Source organism: Rhinoderma darwinii, chromosome 5, assembly GCF_050947455.1.
Source record: "Rhinoderma darwinii isolate aRhiDar2 chromosome 5, aRhiDar2.hap1, whole genome shotgun sequence".
Classification (NCBI taxonomy): domain Eukaryota; kingdom Metazoa; phylum Chordata; class Amphibia; order Anura; family Rhinodermatidae; genus Rhinoderma; species Rhinoderma darwinii.
In genome coordinates this window covers 152,243,848-152,271,230 of record NC_134691.1, presented here as the reverse complement: position 1 = coordinate 152,271,230, position 27,383 = coordinate 152,243,848, and the positions used below count along the sequence as shown (strand labels likewise).

General features: G+C 39.2%; 1 protein-coding gene across 4 annotated transcripts in view; it reads right to left on the bottom strand.

Annotated features, from left to right (window-relative positions):
- The window catches only part of LOC142651667 (uncharacterized), a 306,296-nt gene that overhangs the window by 132,439 nt on the left and 146,474 nt on the right, over positions 1–27,383 (bottom strand). For all 4 annotated transcript variants that reach the window (XM_075826652.1, XM_075826651.1, XM_075826654.1 and 1 more), the window contains 3 exons: positions 21,688–21,848; positions 21,551–21,617; positions 916–1,001 (listed from right to left, as the gene is read on the bottom strand). In XM_075826652.1, coding sequence (XP_075682767.1) covers positions 916–1,001; positions 21,551–21,617; positions 21,688–21,848 — 314 coding nt within the window. The remainder of the gene's footprint in view (positions 1–915; positions 1,002–21,550; positions 21,618–21,687; positions 21,849–27,383) is intronic.

The following is a 27,383-nucleotide window of genomic DNA, read 5'->3' as shown; positions in this document are numbered from 1 at the left end:
ACATTTTTTTCTTCCTTATACCACCTCTTGGTTGACTTAGATTACGACAGATTTATGCGCCAAAATTTTGCCACAATTTTGGTGCAGGGCGCCGCATTTCAAGCCATACACCTTCCTGCTAAACCAGGCCCCTGTTGATTGCGGCACAAAATCGGTCTAAAACAGTTAATAAAATGTGGCGCACAGCATGTACACCAAAAACATATAGACAGGGAATTCAGATTGTGTCTCCAATGGGGACAGTGAATGAAGACAAACTCTGTACAGCACTGTGGAATATGTTAGGGCTATACAAAGAACAGAAATACATAAATAAATTCTGGCTCAATTTGAATAGTAAATCTGCCTCATTGTATAAAGTGGAGAACACGTATCAGCCGGTGTAACTATACCCGTCACCGCTCCCCTCTGTGACCCTTTTCCTGGGGTGAAAATATCGAAAAGTATATTTAGTGATACAAAGATTGTTGAAATTTTAACTCCTCAATTTCTCCCTGTGTTCTATATAAATGAAAAATTGGTGGTAACTAAGGTCATCGATTTTCCACATTCTTTAAGTTTGTTATCAGAACAGGTTGAGGTTATATGTATAGCCTCTAAACTGTAACAGCAGAGCCAAATCAGCAAAGAAAATAATTATCCAATTACCACTTCAAAGCCTGTCAGAAAGGTATGGACTTTGATTAATTTAGCTGAAGTGTTCAGCAGCTACAGAAAAGGCGTGTTCAGAGCAATAAAAGGTTTAGCAGTATTGCTGATCTCACAAAATGTCAGTTGCTTTGACTTGTCAAGCACATCAAAACTACCTTTGAAGCCCAAAATACCAACTGCCAGGAAATGCATGCTAGAAATTTTTGTTGTAGTGTATGAAAGAGATTGTTGTGCGCAGTGTGATGTGTAAAGGGTTATTGTTACCTTTTCGTCTAAATCAAAGTCTTCTTTCGATGTGAGGGCACTGGATTGCTTATCCATGTATGGAATAATTTTATTACGGGGAACTCCTGTCAAAGCATAAAAATAATAGAAAATAACATCATAAGCTGGCCTAGAAAGAAGCACATGAAAGCTAACAATACAGTTAATATATTAAAATGTCATGGCAAGAGTGCACGAAATGCAAAGCTGCAAAAATAAATTCCGTTTTTTGTCTATTTTTTGTAGTATTTGACAAGACTATTGTGTTTTCGGCTTTGGTTAAATATTCAAATTAATTGTATCGGGTTACTTCAAGATTTATTTTATCATATTAAAAGTTATATTAGTTATAATATTAATAATTATAACCTTATAGATTATAAAATGTTTTAAAATAGTACTAGATACAGCTGATTGTACTGTACACCTACAATTATATATACACTTCATAGAAAAAATAAAAGTTAAGAAAGAGCAAAACAATTAAAATATATAATTAAAATTATCATTATCACATGGGCAAATCTTTGAAAATTCACCTTGCTGGTGTTTCACCAATGGGTATATTTCCTATTATGAAGCCATGTTTACTGCATAAAAGTTAAAGGGGCTGAATTTTAATATTTCAGCATTTAAAGGGGTTGATCCTGTTTAAGCTGGTTAATGTTATTTTTTGTACAATCAAGTTGTAATAATAATTATCCAATATTTTTTCTCTATTAATTCCTCACGGTTATCAGGATCTCAGCTTGTTGTTATTCAGTAGGAACATTGTTTACTTTCAGTGGATACAATTCTGTCCATGGTCATGCGATGATCACACAGGTGCTGGGATCGTTAGATCTGATACACATACTGTAACTGTAACGAGCAGTGCACCTGTGTGTCATCACATGATCATGAACAGAATGTATTTAAACTGGTGTGTTTTTTCAATGGTTAAAAAACGACTTTGTCATTGTTTGTGATTTATACACACCTACTTTGGTTTTCTGAGGCTATACACAAGTCAGCAAATTTCTCATTCGCCCTTATTAGTAAATACCTTAGATTGTAAAGATCACAAACAATAATAAAATGTATAATAGAGCAGAGTTGGAGATTTATTTATTGCACTTTTAGAACTTTACTCTTTCATATATTTTATTATTGTTTGTTATATATAATAAACATATTTACTGATACGGGAGATGGAGAATAGATAGAATTCGATTTTATTCAGAACTGTAAAGAGAAGTCTAAGGGAGCATGATCAATTTTTGTAACTATAAAAAATACTATACAGAAAATACAGGAATAAGCTGTTCAATGTAAAGTCCCCTCAAAAGCCAAGGGGGATGTTTTCTTAAAACAAAATAAGATAAGTGTTTATACAGTATAAATAAATACAATCTTTTTTTGAATGTTGATCCAGTCTGATCACCAGAGTTATCAGGAAGGAGTTTTTTTGCTTATTTTTTAACCAAATTATAACTAATTATGTAACCACTAGAGCAGTGAATCCCATTCTTATTACCATTGGGAACTCTGGAAATATGCCTCCACTTCCAGGGAACCCCTTCTTTCAATTCTATGGAAAAAATATAATCTGTATTTTGGCCAAGATTTGTTGACTGCTATGCCTTCCCCACTGTAAAAGTGACAGCTCTTCTTCTGCTATCTTCTGGGGAACCCTTGACCAGGTTCCGAGGAACCACAGGGTTCTAGAGATCCCTAGTTGGGAAAAGCTGCACTAGAGAATCCAATCCATACATACTTGTATATGGCTCCCATTCAGGTACAATTGATAATCTAATCAATTGCGTTTAGTTGCAGTAGTATATGTGTGTCATTAAATTATTAGCAATTAGGTTTCTTAGGCATACAGTATAAGTGTCTCTATTACTGCTGCAACACCCGGTTCCCCAATGGTTCTGCTGAACTGAACCTCAATCACCATAGGCTCCTAAGGTTATCTACTCGTGGTTAAATATTTCCTTGGGGGGGGGGGTGCCCAGACTTTACAGCTGAAATATGTACACTATTATCCGGATGTATTATGCCCATCTGAAATCATCCTAAGGCCAGTTTCACGCAGTTATAATATGTAAGCATTTTAAGGTCTGTATTACAGTCACAATGCCGTAATCTCCTAGATTCTACAAAGTCAAACCAAGAAACTCAATGCAAATCTAAGTTTGGTTCAGTGGTAACAGAGGGTTCCGATGTTGAAACCATAGTATAAAAGTTAAAATACAGCCGTAGTTTAGCTGTGAGAAAGTGGACTTAGTATTAGAAAGTGGACATCAGTATTAATGAGTCATAACCAGGAGTGAATGCAAAACACAGAATTTGTATAATATTTTTTCTGTGTAGGTTCCACACCTGGTTTTTGCTTCCAAATACTAAAGTAAAATACTAACCAAAATACTGCCCTGCGAAAATGTCCTTAGGTCTCTTTCACACGGAAATATTCAGGTCAGTATTTTGCTTCAGTATTTGGAAGCCAAAACCAGGAGTGGGTCCAAAATACTCAAAAGGTGCACCTCTTTCTATTTTTCTTATTCTCTGTGTAGGTTCTACTCTTAGTTTTGGCTTACAAATACTGAAGAAAATATCTGACCAAATTTCTGCCGTGGGAAGGTGGCCTTTATCTGTTTTTGTTAATTAAGAATCATATGAGGAATAATTAGGCGAAATGAGTATGAACATGAAAACAGGTCACATCTGATAGATCTGGAATGACTGACATACCGTATGGCTCGTACTTTCTAAAAACGACAGTACAAAGTGTTTTTATGGAAGTACATTCTTAATGATGCAAATAATTTAACTATGCAATGAAAAGAAAGTGTAGATAATACTTGATGAACCACACTAGACTTTGTGGAAATCTTGCAATTTATTAGCTCGTATTCCTGATTACATTTTTATTTCCCCTTATTACATTAAGCAGATTTATGTAGGAATTTTAAATATAATAACTGATTAAACATGCCCTAGAACACTCTGTAGGTATGTCAGAAAAATAAACTCAATATTAACAGTTTTAATAATGCATGCAGAACACTAGAAAAAGGCTTGTCAAAACATCTTACTGTCATTAGAAAACATATATTTAGGGACTCCTTTCTTTTGCATGTGGTGTAGGATTTCATTTGTAATGTGAAGAAATGAGATTTGCATGATGACTGCAGACGAAAAGCCCTCCATATTCAGCAGTTGCTGCTACAATACCCTAGAGATTCTGGGTCAATAGCGGGTAACTTTATTACTACACACAGGAGCCTAAACTAAGAAAAGAAGTATCAAAATGGGCCCTGTCCCTGGTGTGAGCTCATGATTATCTGTACCAACACTAGTCAATCCACCATGCCCACACTCAATGGCCAGCCCATATTTATGTTCAGATTCAGAGGAGACACATTTCGGCTTAGAGGACCACCCCTTACCAAGCGTCATGACAGCCCACTCGCCATCTAGCCTATGCTACAGATCACATAGTTACAAATAAATTACAAATCTAGATTTTTTTTAATGAACTACTAGTCTAATGTTATTATATATGTTTATTTTGTATATTATTTTGTGGCCTTGTGTAGAAGACTCAACCACCGGAAGTAGTTAAGGCAAAATCAATAATAGAATTAGGAAAAGGACCAAATAACTAGGTAAAGTCTAAAGTATGTAAGGTGCTATAAATAAAAGAAAGGACATTTCCTTGCCCTTGTGGGGTTAAATATAATTTTCATTCACCATGAAGCAAAATTGGCCACAATCACCCTTAGGCTAGATTTACACATTGCATATATTTTGCAGATTTTGTTTCAGATTTTGATGGAGATTTTTGAGCCAAAGCAAGAAGTTGTTTCAAAAGGAATGAAATATATATTCCTTCTGGATTCACTTCTGGCTTTGACTCAAAAATGAGCATCAAAATCTACAACAGATATGTTTGTGAATCCAGCTATAAAGCTGCCATACACTTCAGATAGCTCGACTGAGCATGCATGTTTATTTCACTGGGGAGGGAAGAATAAGGTGTCTGGCAGTTGCCTATTTTTCTCGAAAACAAAGTAGCGGCTATGTTGAAATTTCCAATGCTTCTTTCCCCTCAACATCTGCGGTTGGCTGGTCCAAATACACATTAGAATATCAGCAGGTTCCTCCAACTTTAATCTAATGTGTATCGCCAGAATTTATTTTGATTCATATTTATTTATTTTTACACACAAGTTACAAAATTATGAATAAAACAAAGTAAAGTCGATGACCTGGGACAGAAATAGTTACTCATAATTATAAATATTCAAGATGAGAAATAACAGCTCAAATAAAAGCATTTTTATGAGATGTATAAAATGGAAACTAACAGCAAATAGATATAATAGTCTTTCTTTTGTGATGGCTACACTATTACTAATTAACCCTTCTTAAAAATACAAGAAACAGAAGGGTAGGAGTCAAGATTTAGTACAAGCTGTACATTCAGTAAAATGCTAACATCTGGTCTGTATCTCATACCTGTACATGCTTGTTTTGTATTTTATCACGGGAGTTTCCAATTTGTGTCAAATTGATTTAATGCTGTCTTTGACACACCCTGTACTGTTAGGACACTGCTAGTCTCGATCAACATTCAATGACATCTTTTTGTGTTTTTTTTTCATATACTAGCGGGAGTGTAGGTTTATAGTGTCAGGTGTTGCTTATAGTACGAGTTCTCTACTTTGAAGCTAAAAAGAAAGTAGATCTGTAGTTTGTATATAAAATATAACTTTTACTGTATATGTTTTTTTTTAAAATTCATATAGAAAAATGCGGTCAGGTATAGAATGATTGCTTTTTGCATAATCAATTCATACTGGGTGTAATCATTTATTTGCAATGCACAAGAGAGCTCCATAGATCTCCCATTTTATGTATTTCCTTGCATAGACAATGGATAGATGTAAAAAAACAAATCTCTGTCTCCAGTACCCATCTGGTGTCGGATATTATCAGCTTCAGTCAATACAGTGGAACCAGGGAACCTCTCCTCATATTATTTAAAATCCCCCCGACGCATTTCCCACGGCCAAAAGATTCTTATGGGGAGATTGGCCAAAATCAGCTTTTACCTAGACTCCATAGGTGCTGAGAGAAGGTGATTTGGGCTGTCTCTTCTTTTCCAAAATTTACTTGCAGTCGCAAGGGATTAAAAATAGCCCATAGGTGCAGGCTCAGGTAGTGGCGCCTGTTTCTGGCATCTGATGTCAGTAAACAGTGGAATTCCCTTTCCTTTTAAGCCTAGTGAACCTCCCCCTTCCTGTTGCTCACCCCCGTGATGTTCAGGGGTGTGTAAGATTTGAGAAGCAATGATTCGCTCCCCCACTGAATAGGTCAGACACCAAAACCCATCCCCAATATGTTAGCGCTATACCTACCCATAATACATCCCACGGCCTCATCTTACTAGATGCCCCACATGTAGTGTGAAACCCATTCTCTCAATAAGTTGGAGAGAGCGAACCTGTCTGTATAGAGTCGCGCACTCATGTGCGCTCACCGTGTATGTATTTCTTCCTCTCAAGGACCACCATGTTACCCCCCTCATCCGATGATTTTATTATGATGATGTTTTTGACCCTTTTCATAAATATCAATGCACGATTCTCCTCTCTAATTAGATTGACTGATTTTGCTGTTATATTAATGTTCATGAGATCTTTGATGACCAAATCCTGGAACATGTCAATGACAGGGACATCTCCAAAAGGGGGCATCTTTTGGCTTTTTAATTACATGTTGTGAATGGACCGTCTCCTCTCGCCTTTTCATTAGAGGTCACACATGTGGCAATTCTTCAGCTGTAATTCCTAGTTTGCGGCATTCGCTTTGATCTTTAATTTTATATAGTTTATGCCATTTTAGTCGTCAAGTAAACAGATTGATGTCTTTGACCCAGTTGAAGATGTCAAAAGCAGTGGTAGGTACAAAGGATAGGCCCCTGCCAAGTACCGATATCTCCAGGTCTGCCAGCGTCCCATCAGACAGATTAATCACCGTCAATTCCGTATTGTTCATCTTTGACTGTTGTGTTTGTTGCGTAATTGATACGGTGCTCTTTGGCCTTCCCTCTCTAAAAAAAGATGTAATTTCTAAATTGGATCCAGGGCCTTGACTGAAACCCTGTCGGATAGAGGTTCCTATATTTGCAAGGATTCCCATCCTTTTTGCTGATTCCTTCCCTTGAGAGGCCCCGTCCCCTGTTTTACCTTGGGAGATTCCTTCCTCTAGGGGCTCTTTTCAAGTTTTCATAAACATAAGTCTCACAGGACGGTTACCAGTGGGCTGGCTGTCCTTGATTCTAGATTACCACCTCCCAAATAATAAATAGAAACTCTGCACTTTTATCTATACACAAAAAAAGGAGTCATATACTATTGCCAGTATTTGAAAAAGTAGAAAAAAAAATAAATCTAAATTTTATTGAATAACAACACTTATTTAAAATTGTACATAGAGAATTAGAATCAATAACTGTATATGGGCTACATACAAAACAGTAACACATAAAGTAGCAACAAAGTGTCATATGCAAAGGGCTGTTACGCCATATCAGGAGTGGGTAAGATATCAATATGGGTAAGACACTTGACCTATATCTATCTACATACTTACCTCTGGGAGACTATCTTTTTTTATTTGAAGTGTGAGGTGTTACTCCCTCCACATAACAGTGCTTATACATGTCTATATTATGTTACTTCAACATGACTTGTTGACTAGCACACAATACTTATACTATCGCTTCATCTCCTCCTCTATAGACTTACTTTGTATGCATGTTTGGCCCCTTTTTGGCAAACATTTTGCTTGTGATAGTGTCCTTATTCAGGCACCTTACACCCATTTTTTTGGTGTAGCTACTCCTGATGTGGTGTAACAGTCCTTTACATATGAGACTTTGTTGCTACTCGATGTGTTACTGTTTTGTATGTAGCCCATATGCAGTTATCGATTCAAATTCTCTATGTAAAATTTTAATAAGTGTTGTTATTGAATAAAATTTAGATTTTTTTTTTTTCTACTTTTTCAAATACTGGCAATAGTATATAACTCCTTTTTTTGTGTATAGGAATCAAGCTTTGGTGACTGGGTGTCTGGTCCGTGAAATCAGTGTCCGATGAGGACTGATCTGCTCTCCCCTTTTTTACATCAAAGGTATACACCTTATTGTGTCTGAAGTCCTGCAGGTCACGGACAAATTGATTGTATTTCCTTTCAGTCAAATTGTATTCTCAAAAGTGGTTTGCTATGCAAGCTCTTTTGCTGTGTACTCTGGATCGGTTTTAAATTTTAGAACTACTTCTATTTGTTCTTTTAATCTTTTGGCCGTTGTATCTAGGACCCGTTTCTCTTCGTCTAATAGAATCTGCATGAACCTTAAGGAACTATTGGTGGCCTCCGTTTCCCACTTACGCATCAACTCAGGGTTCTGTAGTCTTGTCACTGCTGTGAGGGTAGTTCTGAGGCCCCTAAGCATTTTTCTATGTTTCAAGTAATTTTCAAAGGATTGGAATTCCCACCATGAGATTGCCTGCTCCTTATAACATCTAGTTAACTCGCTAAATGCGGATCTCAATGACGGTGTGTCCTTTTTTGTACAAATTCCTTCTCAGGAAAAGCTTCCCTTACTTGGTTCAACCAGACCCCAGTGTTAGGGTATGTTCACACAATGTTTTTTCAGCCTGAAAAAACGGCACGATTACGCTTCCAAACATATGCCCATTGCTTGCAATGGGATTTACGGTGTTCTGTTCCCACAAGGCTTAATTTTACGCGTCGCTGTCAAAATATGGCACGTAAAATGACGCCGCGTCAAAAGAAGTGCAGGTCATTTCTTGGGACGTTTTTGGAGGTGTTTTTAATTGACTCCATTGAAAAACAGCACCAATAACGGCCGTAAAATACGCCACGTGAGTTGCTACAAAAACTTCTGAAATTCAGGAGCTGTTTTAGCTTGAAAACAGCTCTGTATTTTCAGACGTATTTTGCTAAGCCTTGTGAACATACCCTAGATTTTTTACAGCCGTTTTTGGAGCTGTTTTCAATACAGTCAATGAAAAACGGCTCCAAAAACGGCCCAAAAAGTGACCTGCACTTCTTTTTCAAAACGGCCGCGGAAAAAAACGGCCTGTCGGAACAGAACGCCGTTTTTCCCATTGCATTCAATGGGCAGATGTTTTAAGGCGTTCTGCTTCCGATTTTCGGAAGATTTTCGACCGTTTACGGCCCGAAAAACGTCTGAAAATAGGCCGTGTGAACATACCCTTAGAGGAACTTGCAATAAAATTTGCCATATCAAGGAGGAATTTTTTTGAAGCAGAGGAGCATATTTCATAAAGAAGTTGGTAATTTCTCTATTTAGCAAAAAAGTACTTTAATAATTTTTTAAATTCAAAATATTGCTTTCAATATTATGAAATTATCCAGTGGGAATGAGTTATGTAAATATTTTATATAGTTTTATATAACTTATGATTCATATTTTAAGATATATATATATATTTTTTTTTTCCAGTAAAGGAAAGTAAAAGAGGGGCTCTCTGGGAATAAAAAAAAAACCAAATGAGTACTAGACATGCAGAAACCAGATTTTGGTAAAATTTGAGCCCCAAACCTTGATCTAAAAGATAACTGATGCAGAGGGGGATCTTGTTTGCTTAGTTTTTTTTTAAGTCAGTTTCACACACAGCATTTAGCTGACCTTTCCGTGGCATTTTGCACTGTTTTTTTTTTTGTGCTAAAAGGCTCTAGGCAGATAGTAGTTAAAAGTCTATAGTAAAATATAAAAATGTCTAGAAACACGGCATTTTGATTTGTGTTGTTTTAGTGTCATTTTTAGGGTCAGTGAAGTTTTTATCAAAACGCAGCATGCTCTAGGTATGACGTTTTTTCAGGTATTTTTATTCACAAGCTACTCAATAGAACTTTAAAACGCCTGTAAAAACACATATCAAAACTCTATTCATTTGATGGAGTTTTTGGCGCAGTTTTTGAGCCGAAGCCAGAAGTGGATCCAAAAGGAAGGAAATGTATAAAAAAAATGACTGATGCATATTCTTTCCTTTGTTTCCACTCCTGTATTTGGCTCAAAATACTGAGCCAAAAATTGCATCAAAAACTGAATCAAAACTGTGTGTGATCCTAGCCTAACATTCATTTTAGAATTCATGTTAAAAATAACTGCCGCAAAATAACTGTTGGGCAGATTAACTAATGCTATCTAAGATTTAGACAGCGTAAACTCAGGGTCCTATTACACTGCACGACGAGGGCCATGTAAATGAGCGATTATCAATGAGACAGCCCAACGATAATAATTTAGGCTGCGTAAACTATACAATCAGCCAATGAACGAGTTTGCACGTTCATCGGCTGATCGTTGCCCTGTTTACACAGGGCAATGATCGAGCATGAGCGTTTTGTGAACGCACGTTTGCCCGATTATTGGCCTGTGTAAAAGGGCCCTTAGACCAGGCAGTCAGATAAAAAAGTATAGATAATACTTGGCAAGCCACAGTACACTTTGTGGAAATCTTGCAATTTATCACAGTGGTATATGATGTATGATACAATTGGCATATCTTGTTAGACGTGTTATACATTTTTGGCACAATTTTTGTGCACAGTGCATTTTGAGCCATGCCCTCTCTTCAATAAGCAACATCTCATTTTCTAGACACGTTTGAAAAGGATCTAGTGAGGCATTTTTTTTGCGTAAATGAGATGTGCTGCCGACAACGATAATTTTAAACTTTTTTAAAACGATATGATCAGCAGATGAACGAGCCTTTGCTTTGCAGGGGAATTATCGGCAACGGCAATTGGCCTGTGTAAAAGGGCCTTTAGGCTAGAAGTCTGGCACAATAACAATAGTAAATCTGCTACAGTGTGTGAAGAAAGCAATGGTGTAGCTAGGACTTTAGCACAGTGTGGGGGTGGGGGGGGGGAAACATCTGAGTGGGCCCCAACACACACAGTATAATAACCCCTTAGTGGCCCTACACAGTATAATGCCCTTATAACTGCCTCCACACAGGATAATGTCCCTATAGCTGCTCCCACAAAGGATAATGCCCCAATGGTTTCCCCCTGCACAGAATAATGTTACCATAGCTGCCCCCACACAGTATAATGACCCCTTAGTGGCCCCCACACAGTATATTGCCCCTATAGTGCATCCCCTAACAGAATAATGCCCCCATAGCTGCCTCTACATAGTAGAATTACCTATTGCTGCCCCCACACAGTATAATGCCCCTGTAGCTGTTCCTCTACAGGATAATGCCCCTATAGTGCCTCCTACACAGTATAATGCCTGTATAGTGCCTCCCACACTGAATAATGCCCCATAGCTGCCCCATACCATATAACGCCCCTATAGCTGCCCTTACGCAGTAAAATGCCCCCATAACTGCCCTCCACACAGTATAATGTCCCCATAACTGCCCTTCGCACAGTATAATGCCCCCATAACTGCCCTCCACACAGTATATTGACCCATAGCTGCTCCGATACAGTATAATGCTCTTATAGTTCCTCCCACACAGTATAATACCCCCATTTCTGCCGCTACACAGTATAATGCCCCCATAGCTGCTTCCACACAGTATAATGCCCCCATAGCGGCCAATACACAGTATTAAGTCCCCATAGCTGCCCCTACACAGTATAATGTCCCATAGCTGCCCCATACAGTATATCGCCACATAGCTGCCTACATACAGTATAATGCCCCCATAAATGCCCTCATACAGTATAAAGCCCTCCACAGCTGCCACATACAGTATAATGCCCCATAGCTACCCCATACAGTATAATGCTCCATAGCTGCCCCATACAGTATAATGCCCCCATAGCTGCCCCATATAGTAAAATGCCCCCATAACTGCCCACATACAGTTTAATGCCCCCAAAGCTGCCTCCATACAGTATAATGCCCCACTGAGGTCCCAATACCTAAAATAATGCCCCTATAGTTGCCATTACACAGTATAATGCTCCATAGTGCCTAATAAAATAAATATTTACCTATCTCCGTTTCCACGACAAGTGGAGGAGATACGTCTGCTCCTCCGCTCTGTTCAGTGTGTGGCTCTGCACAGACAGGCATGATAATGTCACTACATCGCGCCTATCTGTGTCGAGCCGCTCAAAGCTGAAGCTGGCATTACACAGTGAATGCCGGAGCTAGCAGCCATCAGCTTCTTTCTCCAGCATTGGATTCAACTGTATTTGCGTCCTGAGGATGCAGATACAGTTGAAACTGGGACACACCACCACTGGGGGACCGGCCCTGGGCCCCACATCTTGGTGGGCCCGGGGCCACCGCTCCCTCTGCCCTCACGCTAGCTACGCTACTGGAAGGAAAACAAATATTTACATAATTTATAGTTATTGAGAAAATGTCTAAAGCTGAGTGTTAATAAATAAAGACAGTATGTCATACAGCATTTGAGAAATTCTTTATTTACTTAAAGGAGTATTCTGATTGTGAAAAGTTAAATCCGCAGCATATCAATTTAGTTTTAATTGATTTTCCATTGCAGGTTTTCCCCATTGAATTCAATGGGGATGCAAATCCCGCAACAGCAAGCCAAGTGTTGCGACTTTTGCAGCGTATTTGCAGCAATTATGCCGCAAAAATCGCAACTACAGAAAAAAGAAAAAAAACATACTTACCCAGAAGTCTGTGTTTCAGTCTGGCCTCCTGGGATGACGTTGCATCCCATGTGACCGCTGCAGCCAATCACAGGCTGTATCGGTGGTCACATGGGATGAAGCGTCATCCCAGGAGGCCGGACTGGATGACATCATAGGGCCGGCCTCCTGGGATGACGTTACTTCCCATGTGACCACCGATACAGCCTGTGATTGGCCTTAAAATCCGGCTTAGGCTGGAATCACACATACAGTTTTAGATTCAGTTTTTAAAACTAAAACAAAAGTGGATACAAAAGAAAAGTGACTATAAATATTTCTTTGAGGGTAAGTTCACACGTAGCGTAAATACTGCGGATTTTCCACAACATATTTAATTGCGGAAAATCCACAGAATAATGCAGTAGAGTGGATGAGATTTGAACAAATATCATCCACACGCTGCGTAAATAATAAGTGGAAAAAGCGCTCAGAATTTTTTGCAATCCGCAGCAAGTCAATTGTATTTGTGAAATCGCTGCTTTTTTGTGGGGGTTTTCCCCATTGAATTCAATGGGGAGGTAAAACCTGCAAAAAATAGCACATGCTGAGATTTTTGTTGAAGAAAAGCTGCGATCCCACAGCAAAAATCGAAACTCAACAAAAAATAATCTTATACTTACCCAGAATTCTGTGCTTCTTCGTCCAGGCCGGCCTCCTGCGATGAAATGTCATCCCAAGAAGCAGGGCTGCAGGACGGCAGAGGGACAACTTGGCATGTCTACTTGTACGTATGAAACTGCACCACAATTTGGTGCGTTTTTTTGGCCGGAGTTCCCTGCGGAGACCAGGGCAGATATGCTGTGTGCTTTTAAGCAGCTTATCCGCCCTCTGTGAATATACCCTTATACTTTGCCTTCTTTTTTGATCCACTCTTGTGTTTGGCACAAAAAAATGGCACAAGAACTGCTTAAAAAAATGGAACAAAAACTGTATGTGTGAAGGCCTTCTTTACGCATAGATTTTTTTTCTGCCCATTTAAACTGCATAAAAAAACGCTTGTAAAAATGTTTTTTCATTTAGTGTCCTTTTGTACACTCCTTTTTCCTGGCGTCTTTTAAGTTCTATAGAGAAGCCTATGGGAAAAAAATGCTGAAAAAGACCATACCCAGAGCATGATGTGTTTGGACATTGCCACAGAGTCGCCTATAGACTGACAGAAAAACCAAAACACAGTGTACAATGCATTCGGAAAGTCTTCAGACCCTTTACATTTTTTTCACATTTTGTTATGTTGAGGTCTTGTGCGAAAATAAAAACAATTCACGTTTTCCCCATCATTCTGCACTCCATACCCCATAATGACAAAGTGAAAACAGAATGTTATTAATCTTTGCTAATTTATTGAAGAGGAAAAACTAAAATATTGCATTGACATACAGTAAGTATTCAGACCCTATACTTAGTACTTAGTTGAAGCACCTTTGGCAGCGATAACAGCCTCCAGTCTTCTTGGGTATGATGCCACAAGCGTTGCACACCTGGATTTGGGGATTTTCTGCCATTCTTCTCTGCAGATCCTCCCAAGCTCTGTCAGGTTGGATGGGGACCGTCGGCTGACAGCGTTTTTAGTGGCATTTCGGCAGCTTTTTTTTATGTGGTGTTATATTGTAATTTTTTTCTGGTGTTATCAAAGTCCTATAGAGAAGCCTATGAAAAAAAAAGCCTGGAAAAAAACTCACCATATCCAGAGCATGCTGCTTTTGGAAAAAAACGCCGCTGACCACAAAATTGCCTCAAAAATGCCACAAACCAAAATGCAGTTATGCAGATGGATCTGGCTGACAAAAAAATAAGAGTACAAAAAACTTCACAAAAAATGCAGATATTACACTTTTTTGACCCATACTTTAAATCTAACCCTCCTTTAAAAAAAATACTTATACCTCAAATCTGTGGCCCAAACATGGTGTGAAAAGATGCCAAAAATAGGCTCTGCAGCTGTTTAAATGCTGCCATTTTTTCTGCTTAAACATCTGCATAAGGCCTCCTTCACACACACCAAATTTCTGGTGTTTTGAACTGTATAGAAAAAACACTTCTAAAATCGAAAAGCGTTATTAAAATGTAATATGCATTGTTTTAAGGCTTTTTGGTGGCACTTTTGGAGATCGTTTTTTATGTGGTGTCATTTTCTACAGGTTTTTGTTCTGGCGTTTCTGAAGTCCTATAGTAAAGCTGTAATGCCAGGATAGGGAGACAGACAGGTGAGCCCTAATCTACCCGCCACTCAGTCCCTGCCTACTTGCACGGCCCGTCCTAGGCGACGGCGTACAACTGGGCGACGGTCCCTACGCTCAATATGTGCACGACAAACAAGACAAGGGAACACAAAAACAAAGGAATGTGGGGCAGTTGCCCACGGCAACACCGTGAGCAACAGAGTAGTGGACGAGCCGAGTCAAACCAGGAGTGTACGTGGTAACAAATGCAGAGCAGGAGAATAGTCAGTCAAGCCAGGGTCAATATAAAGCAGAGGTCAATGGTAACAGCAGGAACAGCAGAGCCAGGAAACAAGAGAATCACAGGCAAAGGACAAGCAGCAAATGAAGTTATAGTAGACCAAGGGCGGGAGCTAGAACTGTCTGGTCAGGCTTCGATAGGCTCTCCCACTCCTCAGCCTACCAGCCTGAGTGGTAGCAGATCAAGTCACTCTAGCAGACCTAAGAACAGATGCAGGCTGATTAACCACGGGCGTTGACACAGAAGCTGTGTCAGGCAAATCCTTCACAAAAGCTTTTGGGAAAAACGCCTGAAAATAACGCCATACCTAGAGAATGCTGCCCACAAAATTGCCTCAAAAACGCCACAAACCAAAATGCAGTAGTGAATTTGATATTTTACTATAGACTTGCACGTCCTGGTGGCCAGTGTCTTAGCACACAAGGACGTACAGTTAATGCACAGTTTCCGGTGCACACTGTTGGCGACAGTGTGCACTGGGAACCGGGAGGCCAGCTGTCCCTGACAGCTGACACTTCACTGTTGCCAATTAGCGGCTCATTGCTGCTGATTTAGGCAATTAACCCCTTAAATGCAGTGATCGATTGCAATCACCGCATTTTAGGGGTTTCTAGCACATCGGCAGACCTCACAATGAAATCGAGAGATTTTCCAATGGTTAGCATGGAAACCGGAGGCCAAACAATGGCCTCTGTGTCTGCCATGTATGCAAGCCTATCATGACCAGACTCCTGATAGGCTTCCTGTCAGAGTGACAGGAAGTCACTGTGTCGTTCCCAATGCACACTGTCAGAAACAGTGTGCATCGGGAATCGGGTGGTCAGCTGTCCAGGACAGCTGATATTCCACTGTTGCTGATGAGCGGCTCATCGCCGCTGATTTCGGCAATTAACCCCTTAAATGCAGCGATCGATTTAGGTGGTTTGTAGCTACGCTACTGGAATTGTGGGGGTTGCTGATGGTTGTGATGGCATCCGGAGGCCAGACAACGGACTCCAGGTCTGCCATGTAGAGAAGCCTAGGGAGGACCAGTCTCTGGCTGGTCCTCGTAGACTTACTGTCAGAGTGACTGTGACATCACACTGACAGTTGGAATACATTACACTACCTAGGTAGTGTAATGTATTCTAGCAGCGATCCGTGCTGCAGGTAAAAAAGGAAAGTGTACAAAGTAAAAAAAAAGTTTAAAAAAATGTTTTACAAAAGTGTAGAAATAGAAGGTTTGTTTTTTCCTATAATAAGCCTTTTATTCTAGGAAAAAAATGAAAACATTAAAAACAGTACACATATTTATTTTTCACCGTGTTCGCAACGACCCAAAACGATAAAATTATAATGTTATTTTTCCCGCACGGTGAACACCGCAAAAAAATAAACGAAAAACAATGCCAGAATCACTTTTTTTGTCACCACCCATCACAAAATATAGAATAAAATGTGATCAAAAAGTCGCATGTACCCCAAAATAATACCAATAAAAACGACAACCCGTCCCGCAAAAACCAAGCCCTTACACCGCTTTTTTGACTGAAAAAGAAAAAAGTTCTGGCTCTCAGAATATGGTGACAAGAAATTAATTATTTTATAAACAAGTGATTTTATTGTGCAAACGCTGCAAAACATAAAAAACTATATAGCTATGGTATCGCCGTAATCGTACCGACCCGCAGAATAAAGTAAAATTGTCATTTATTGCGCATGATGAACGCCGTACGAAATAAAGAATTTAAAACGCCAAAATCACTGTTTTTTTGTCACCAAAGCTTTAAATAAAATGCAATAAAAAGTGATCAAAAAAGTTGTCCAAAACATTAAAAAGTTATGGCTCTCAGAATGTGTTGATACAAAACAATTATTTTTTTTAACAAATAGTTTTTTCTTTGTAAAAGTAGTAAAATATTAAAAAAACCTATATACATTTGGTATCACCGTAATCATATTGACCCGCAGAATAAAGTTACGTTTTCTTTTTTACCGCACGGTGAAAGCGGTAACAACGAAACCCAAAAATCATGGAGGAATCGCAGTTTTTTCCATTTTCACCCCGAAAAGGATTTTATTTTCGGTTTCCCGGTACATTATATGGAATTTAAATGATGTCAATAGAAACTACAACCCTTCCCGCAAAAAATAAGCCCTCACACCACTCTATTCATGGAAAAATAAAAACGTTATGGCGTTTGGAAGGCGGGGAGTGAAAAACTAAAATGGAAAAGCAAAAACAATTCCCACTTGTGGGATATTGCCATACTCTGGAGAGATTGCGTTACAAATGTTGGGAAGCTTTTTCTCTATTATCCTTGTGCAAATGAAAAAATTCAGCATTTTAGTGGACAGAAATGTTGATATTCATTTTCACGGCCTAATTCTAATAAATTCTGCAAAAAACCTGTGGGGCCAAAATTCTAACTAAACCCCTAGAAAAATTCCTTGAGGGGTGTAGCTTCCCAAATGTGGTCACTTTTGGGGGTTGCCCCTGTTTTGGTTCCACCAGTGCATTGCAAACGGGACATGGCACCGAAAACCATTCCAGCAAAATCTGCGCTCCAAAATCCAAATGGCGCTTCTTCCCTTCTGAGCCCTGCTGTGGGTCCAAACAGCAGTTTATTACCACATATGTGGTATTTCCATAATCGGGAGAAGATGCTTTACAAATGTTTGCTGTGCATTTTCTTCTTTTTTCCTTGTAAATATTACAAATTTCAGTTTTTTCAGAAAAAAAGTAGATTTTCATTTTCACAGATTAACTCCAATAAACATAGCAAAATACATGTGGGGTCAAAATGCTAATTATACACCTAGTTAAATTACTTGAGGGGTGTAGTTTCCAAAATGGGGTCACTTTTGGGGGGTTTCCACTGTTTTGGCCTTTTCAAACCTGACATGGTGCTTAAAGAGGCTCTGTCACCAGATTCTCAAATCCCTATCTTCTATTGCATGGGATCGGCGCTGCAATGTAGATAACTGTAACGTGTTTTTTTTAAAAATAACTTTCATTTTTGGCCAAGTTATGAGCTATTTTATATATATGAAAATGGGGTTTGAAATGGACAACTGGGCGTTTTTTTTCCGTTATGTCCAACTGGGCGTGTTTACTTGTTTTACTAACTGGGCGTGTTTACGTGTATGACGCTGACCAATCAGCGACCAGTCAGCATCATACACTCCTCTCCATTCATTTACACAGCAGCGATGTGCAGCCGCATACACATAGATTAACGTTAATCGAGTGTCCTGATAATGAATACACATGACCTCCAGCCTGGACGTCATGTGTATTCACAATCCTGACACTTCTGAATCTTTTCTTCATGTCTGGCCATGCACTAAAACTACTAAACATCAAAAATAATTTCTCAGCTATTATTTAAGAGCATTTGTACAAAATATATTCTCAAGGAAAATATATTTATTAAAACTGTGAAGACAAAATTATAACTATGCAAGAGCCGCAAAGAAGGAATCCATTCTTAGATAATTTTTTATTTTTTTGTGAATTAAAAATGAATTTATACAAATAAAGTTCATTTTGTTTTAAATTCATATGCCTTTTTTTTTATTTTATTTTTTTTGCATGAGAACTAACACTGGTGTTTTTTATTCTGTAATTTAAATGTTAAGCTGCCAGATGTGTGTCTCATGCTTCAAGAGTTGAAGCTTTGCATTATTTAGCATATTAAGATTCACAGAATTTAAAAAAGGGTTCCTTTATTGCCTGGAGGTTCTAATTAAGTAAACCTCAGCCTGATCCATGTAGAGCTTGCAATATGAAAGTATTCTCTTTTTTTCTCCTTCAGTCAGGCAGAGTGATATAATAAAGTGATACAATAAATATGAAAAATCCATAGATGATATAATTTTTCTCGTGCTTCAGGAATTAAACCGATCAGTTATTCTTAGAATATTTTAATAGTGAAAAGCAGGAAAGTCGATGACGTTTTTTTTTTTAATTGCAGCAATCTGCAACAAATGATTCATCTTATGCATTTCTACTCGTGAACCTAAGAATAGAAAACATGATCTGTAAAACTGACTTTGGTGGAGTTGCAATTCTTTGTTAAAATGAATTGAAAAGCACCAAATTGCCTGTCCATCACAAAATAAGTCTCCGAAAAAGTTTGTATGGCAAAAGTCATATGAAAAACAAGTGACTTTCTGTATACGGTAATAATAAATCATACCAAGAATACAGGGAATTTCTTTAGCCTTTTTTGAAAATGTCAAAGGTGTCAAGTTTGTCCAGTCACACTTTAATAAGCAAAGACTCGGTACAAGCATTGAAGTCATTGTACATAAAACGTTATTTACTGTACAACCAAATGGAAAAACGAATCATGATTTTTGTGAATGTGCTTAATTTTGATTTTATATATATGTATATATATATATATATATATATATATATATATGATTAAAATGTGGACTAATAACTGCATATATAAAGTATAGTAAACATAGCAGTAATACAATTTGAAACTATTAAAAAAAAAGAATGTTTGCACTTGCCTGAGCACCCGCACTATGTGCTGCTGCGTCTTTTTATTTGTTGGTTACATGTATAATTCGCATGTGACAATAAAATCACTTATTGCTTTTAACTATTGTAAATGTCTTCTAAGACCCAGGTTATTAGAATGTGCTGTTGAATAAAGCAGTGCGATCCATCATCATGCCTCCCCGAAACAATACTAGACTTCCTTCTGATGCCTCCTCGATACGTGAGATAGGATTCAGCGTGGGGTACATGTAGTGGGCACAGTGTGCTATGACAAGTCTCAACATTGAATATTCTGGTCATCTTGACGCACCTTCTCATATTCTTCAAACAATACTGCCAATACAGCAGTACACATAGTGCAAGTTTTAGGGTGTGTTCACACGGCCTGTTTTCAGCCGTAAGCGCCCAAAAAATGGCCGAAAAATCTGAAGCAGATTTCAATGGGAAAATGGCATTCTGTTCCGATGGAGCGTTTTTCGTGGCGTTGTTTTACGCGTTAAAAAATGGCCGCGAAAAAGAAGTGCAGGACACTTCTTGGGACGTTTTTGGAGCTGTTTTCCATAGACTCTAGTGAAAAAAGCACGTAAAAAAACAGCGTGAAAAACACACAAAAAACTTCTGAAAATCAGGAGCTTTTTACTCTTGAAAACAGCTCCGTATTTTGAGACTTTTTTACTCTGCATGTGAACATACCCTCATAGTAGTGATTACAGTGCGAGACTAATTCTAGTACCCATAGTGCAATTTGGCACAGCAGAAGGATGAATGTGAGGCAGGAGAACTTTATTATTGATTGCTATTGCTGAAACAGTACAGGAATAAGTGCATGGCGGTATATTTGCCCTCAGCCCAGGCTGGTCTTATTATTCTTTGCTGTAGGTGAAGTGATTCTGGGTAGGGTCCTGTTTCCATAAACACCACAACCTTAGCATATACTGTATAGCAGAGAGAAAACTGCCTGAGTGCTGATAGGTGATGTAGTGGCATGAACCAGTGTGCTAGAAAGGAGGGCACATTTTGATTTTCCCTATCGGGGCCCTCTAACTATGTATGCCCTTTAATGAATTGCTGAAAATAAGCTATTTATGAAATAAAATTAAGATATTATAGAACCACCAAGACTGTAAAAGACTCCATAGTTACTTACATTTAAAATCTTGCTAATGCAATTATATTATACTTATGCTATTCACAATATATGCAAATAAAAAAAATGTATAGCTCTGTCATATAACTGCATTAGACTTGCCGTAAAATATACATTAAGACTATAGTGGTTATATATGAGTGTTTCATAGATTACGTTAATTGCATAAAATAATAGCTAGAAAAAAACCCAAAAATAACAATAATTTAGTTTTTGAAATTACGTTTTGACGTTTCTATTTACAAAATCGTTACCAATCCTTTTAAACTGCTTTGAGCTAGAGCCATGTGCAGTTTGAAAAACCAAAATATGCACCTAGGAGCATAACTATAGGAGGTTGGGAGGTTGCGGTCACACGTTGACCCTGGAGCCCGATCAATCCCAATAGGTATCACTGCCTCACGGGAGAAGATTAGTACTACAAATGACACATGATAGGTAGGGGGCACTGTTACAGATTTTGCATTGGGGCCCAAGAGCTTCAAGTTATATCTCTGCACGAACATAAATATTTCAACCAGTGGAGCAGTAAATACGCCAACTATACAGTCCCATGAACCTCTGTTATGGGGGCTAAACACTGGAACCTTCTTCTTGCTATGTTTATTGAGTACTCCGGACATTGTTATGGTATTCCAGCCAATCACTAAGGTTTTCTTTATGTTGCTGTTTGGCTAAAAGAAATAGAATTCCCTCATGCGGACACCAACTAAATGACCAATTCGGCAAAGAGCTTCTGTTTTGGAGGCTGTATAATGAGGGTATTATAAATAAGCATGCATAAAATGCAGAGCTTTTACCTTTCTTGCATATTTTTCTCCTTATATGTTTCACTGTACTTGTACTTTCTTCTGATGTCTCTTCCACCTAAACCAAAAATAAAAAATTGTCTTTAAACTACCAAGTGAACAAAATAGATATAATATAAGTGCCAGACCTGCAGAATTTGTGTCAAACTTGTCTGCTGTAGTTTAGATTCCTTTCGAATATTCTTCTCCTTTCCCTTCATTGCATTTAGCTGTGTTTCCATACCGCTCATAGTGCTGGGAACAAATTCCTTGTGAACATTAGGGTCTTTTTGAGAGGCCAAGGGTTGTCCTGTGAAGGAAATGACAAGATGTGAAATGTAAAAAGAACCATTCCTTCCACATGTTACAGCCCTTAGGCTGGGTTCACACGACCTATTTTCAGGCGTAAACGAGGCGTATTATGCCTCGTTTTACGTCTGAAAATAGGGCTGCAATACGTCGGCAAACATCTGCCCATTCATTTGAATGGGTTTGCCGACGTACTGTGCAGACCTGTTATTTACGCGTCGTCGTTTGACAGCTGTCAAACTACGACGCGTAAATTGATTGCCTCGGCAAAGAAGTGCAGGGCACTTCTTTGCAACGTAATTTGAGCCGTTCTTCATTGAAGTCAATGAAGAGCAGCTCAAGATTTACGAGCGTCACAGACGCCTCGTAAATTACAAGGAAGAGCTTTTACGGCTGAAACGAGGCAGCTGTTTTCTCCTGAAAACAGTCTGTCATTTCAGCCGTAAAAGCCTCTCATCGTGTGAACATACCCTTAAAGAGCACTAAGAAATTTGTCAAGCAGAATCACTGTGACCGCACCATGTCCAGGTACTTCAGCCTTGTCAAACCTAATTTAAAATTGAGACTAAGACATAAGTGTACAAGAAAGTGTACAAAAAGTCAATGGAAAATTTTAATATTGAACCATGCTTGAATATTTAAGAGCAATCCCACCTGGGATTGCTTCTCGGACTCCACAGTGTGGAGATTCCTCAGTTTGAAATAAACTACAGTGCAGGTCTCTCCTATGTATCAAGAGTTTCCAACTATGTTCTTGTGGATGCCGTGAAACAGGGACCGAACACGGATGGATTCAGTCCATTGTCCAATGCGGTCCATTGTTTTAACGGACCAAACGAATAAAATGGCCGAAAACTGATCCGCGAAAAAAGGACAGGAGTAATGCACACGGAACCGTTAAAATAACAGAATTGTGCATTACTCCATAGAAATGAATGGGTCAGTCTGCTATCCTTTAAAAAAACTGAAAGCACTGAAGCATTCACTGAAGTGTGCTTGAGGCTTTAGAGATGTAGCATTTATTTTTGAAGATAAGATCTTCTCATCAAGATTACTTTTTTTCTCTCTGTCTTTACACGATTTTGTCCACGGCAGCGTTGCCCTATCTCGTCGGCTAAAGAGCAAGGTAACTCTACATAGCACTGCAAACATCTATTCCATTCAGGATCTATGGATGGTGTAAAGTCTGTTATTATTGACTACTCTATAAGTAGCATCATTAGAAGTTCCAAAATAACAGAAAAGGCACAACAATAGGAGCTGGGGTTTATTGAAGGAAATTTAACTCTTAATAACAATGAAAATTTAAATGTCATTTAGGGCTTGTGAAAAGTGTGTAGGAATTGGAAAGGACCTTTGAAAATCCAATATCCGTTAGGGCTCATTCATACGACCTTGTTCTGCGTCCATATACTGTCTGTTGACATAACTGACAGCAAACGCACCCATGCAATTCAATAGGGCTATTTAGACATGCGTGTTTTTTCACGCAGCGAGTGTCCGTTGTGTGAAACTCACTGCATGTCCTATTTTGGTCAATTTTTGCAGACCTTTTTGCCCATTGAATTCTGTAGGTGCATGAAAAACACAGGCAGCACACGGACGATATCCGTGTTTCACGCATCAGTTGCTAAAGAAATGCAGAGAAATAAAAAAAAAAGGGAAGTCGTTGCAGAGGAGAATCACGGACGTCAAAAACGCATGCCACACGCAAAGCACACTGATGCGGAACGGAAAGCACAGTGATGGCACACGGGCATTAAATGCATGAAATACGATGCATTTTTTGCGCACGCAAATCGGACACGCTCGTGTGAATGAAGCCTTAGGTCAAGATACTTCACACAAGAGAGCCCATTACTGATGTATAAGGCGGAATGTAACAATGTTTCTATGTCCGTTTTCTGGTCGTATAAAGGTCGCAAATGCTCCAAAAGTCACAAAATTTGCACCTTTTGGTCAGTTTTTCCAGCTCTGGACACTTTTCAAAAAAGGGGGCAGAGCTTAGTAAAAGGGACATGGCCACACGTGGCTCAACACATTTACCACAATGTACGTCAGAAATTGACGTAAATTATAGCTCCTGTCTGGCATCGATTTCATTTAACGGCACACGACCAGCCAAAGATGCGTCAAATTTATTAGGAGTCCTGTGCATTTTACTCTAGCTTAAAGAGAATTTTTTTTATTATTGCCACCATTTGTACAGTACACCTGGTAAAAGGAAGCGCAGGTCATCCTCTTAGTCTGTTTCACTATACATTCCTATGAGACACTCAATGTAAGTCTCATAGGAATGCATAGAAAAAGACTTCTTACTCACATACAGACGCTGTATGATTCGACCAGTCACAGTGCAGTCATGTGACAGCATTGCGGCCGGGATATTTCTGAAACAAAGCGCCCGGTAAGAGGATGGCCTGCCTATATAAAATGTAAGTGTAATTATAAGTGTAATTGTAACTTAATGGTTGGAACACATTGGTGGGCCCAGTGGAAAGATTTAATGAGTGGGTCCTCACTGAACATTTTCATACCAACTAACATGACTTTGAAAATGGAAAAGAGATACAACTCCATTTCCCCCCAAGTATCACAATATGTGGCACGCGTTGTGCAAATTTTTCTTATGGATTTTTTTCCCTTAATCTTTTCTTAAAATACTGTCCAAGCTCCGGACGTACCCATACATAGAGTTAGCCTCAGAAACCCCCACACAGTGCATTAGCCTTAGATGCATCCGTACAGTGCCTTGGCCTCTGATGCCCACAGAATGTGCTCAATACATACAAACCAGATGACATACACATGGTCAGTCGACTGCGCTATTGACTCCGTCAAAAAAACGGAAACCTTACGGAACCGAGACAAACGAAAACCATTAGTAATGGAAGCATTACTATTTAAATCAATGGTAAGTCAAACAGAAGCTATGGTTTCTGTTTGACTTCCCGTTGATGGGTTCCTCCGACTGAAAGGTCTGATGGAACCCATTAACGAAAACCGAACGCTGATGTGAACAGGCCCTTAGTGGGGAATGCTGAATCCGTTTGTCTGTAGAAATAATAGTGGACAGAGACAAAAGGTTTGCTGTCCAGCAGGTGAAGGATATATATATATATATATATATATATATATATATATATATATATACACACAGAGAACAGCATAGAAAGCAGTGACGGCACCAGGACTTCAAGGCAGATGCAAACAAAGTGGATTTATTCACCTCAAAAAAGATACAGCAACGTTTCGGTTCAACAGGAACCTTTCTCAAGCCATGGCCATGGCCATGGCTTGAGAAAGGTTCCTGTTGAACCGAAACGTTGCTGTATCTTTTTTGAGGTGAATAAATCCACTTTGCTTGCATCTGCCTTGAAGTCCTGGTGCCGTCACTGCTTTCTATGCTGTTCTCTATTTATAAAAAAAAGGGGAACTGATTCATCCCCTGGTGATGAGCACATGGCCTGATTTTCTGCTATTTTGGAAGTGCTGTGTTTATCCATTGCTGGACTATATATATACACATATATATATATATACACATATATATATATATACACATATATATATATATACACATATATATATATGTATATATATATATATATATATATATATATATATATATATATATATATATATATAGATATATATACAGACAGACAAGCTAATTCACTATTCACCCATCAACAGGCCCCAAGGACAAGACCCCCAGGAGTTCCCTGAAACTGAAGCGGAAAAACATTATGATCCATTGTAAGTAGTCAAAGTGCTTACTAAGTGCCATCCCATAGAAAGACCTTTTCAGCTACTACTTTACTATGTGATCAGTGCAGTGAAGGAGTGGGAAGCCGAATGTGATCAGTCTAAAGGCCCATTTACCCATAAGAACACTCGTTTTCAATCATAACCGTAGTCAGCAGCACATCTCTCAATGTAAACAGGGCATGTTCTGCCGAGAATATGCAAAATGTATGGGGACTGAACGATTGCATTAACGATCCCCATACAGTTTGCATTGGCCCGTGTACAAGTGCCTTTAAATTAGCTACTTTTATATTGTTGATTGGCGCTCATTATGGGTAAAATATCTGCGAGTGTAAAGGGACCTTAAAACAGACTGACCTAATTCAGTTTTCCCTTCACAACCCTAGATTACCAACTACTTTGCCATTACCCTTTTACTGTCCTAGACCACCCAGGACTTCATGATTAACCCTATTCACTGCCCTGCACTTCAAATGAATTTACCATTGACCCCTTCTTTGCCCTAGATCACCAATAAAATTTACCCTTCATACTATTTTAGCAAAGTATGGCGGAATTTAGATCCAGAAAGGATCGGCTGCCAGATACCAAAGGACAGCTTCAGAGGCAGTGTCGGACTGGAATACCTTGGGCCCACCAGAGGAAATAATTCTAGGGGCCCACCCGTCAGCTATATAGAAATAATGTGACCACTCTTAATTGTGTAGTAAAACTTGTGCAGTAAACCAAAGACCAATATTACCACCATACAGTGACCATGTAGTGGTAGACACCAGTATTACACAAGAGCTCTGCGACCATATAACTTAAAGGATTTTTCCCATCTTAGACATTTATTGTATATCCAAAGGAAAATCCAAAAATGGCCTGAGAAGACGTCACTGGTGAGTCACTGGATGTCACTGTATTGTATTAAAGGTGTTTTCCCGTCTTAGACATTTATGGCATATCCACAGGAAATGCCAAAAATGTCTGATAGATACGGGTCCCAGCTCTGGTACCCACAGCTATATCTAGAATTGACAGCAGAATCCAGCCTGTGACCAGTGGAGTGAGGGTCACGCGTGCACGCAGCTCTCTCCAATCTGTTCAATGGGAGTTACGGAAACAGCCAAGCAAGAGCTGCTCGGCTGTTTCCATAACATCCATACAACAGAATGGAGAGAGCTGCGCGCACGCGCGACCATCACTCCACTGCTCTCCGCCTGGATTCGGCGGGCAGTTCTAGATATAGGTGCGGGTCTCAGAGCTGGGACCCGTATCTATCAGACATTTTTGGCATTTCCTGTGCATATGCCATAAATGTCTAATATGGGAAAACTCCTTTAATACAATACAGTGAAATCCAGTGATTCACCAGTAACATCCACACATAGCTCTCCCCCTGTAAAGTGCCACATAGCCCACCCCCCTAGTAGGTAGCGCCACACAGCGCTCCCCCTTTATAGTGCCACACAGCTCCCTTTAGTAGATAGTGCCACACAGCCCCCACTAGTAGATAGTGCCACACAGCCCTCCCCCTGTATAGTGCCACACAGCCTCCCTAGTAGATAGCGCCACACAGCTCCCCTAGGAGATAGTGCCACACAGCCGCCCCTAGCAGATACTGTAGATAGTGCCACACAGCCCTCGCCCTGTATAGTGCCACACAGCCCCCCTAGTAGATAGCACCACACAGCCACCCCTAGAAGATAGCGGCACACACTGCCCCTAGTAGATAGCGCCACACAGCCCCCTCTAGTAGATAGTGCCACACAGGCCCCTC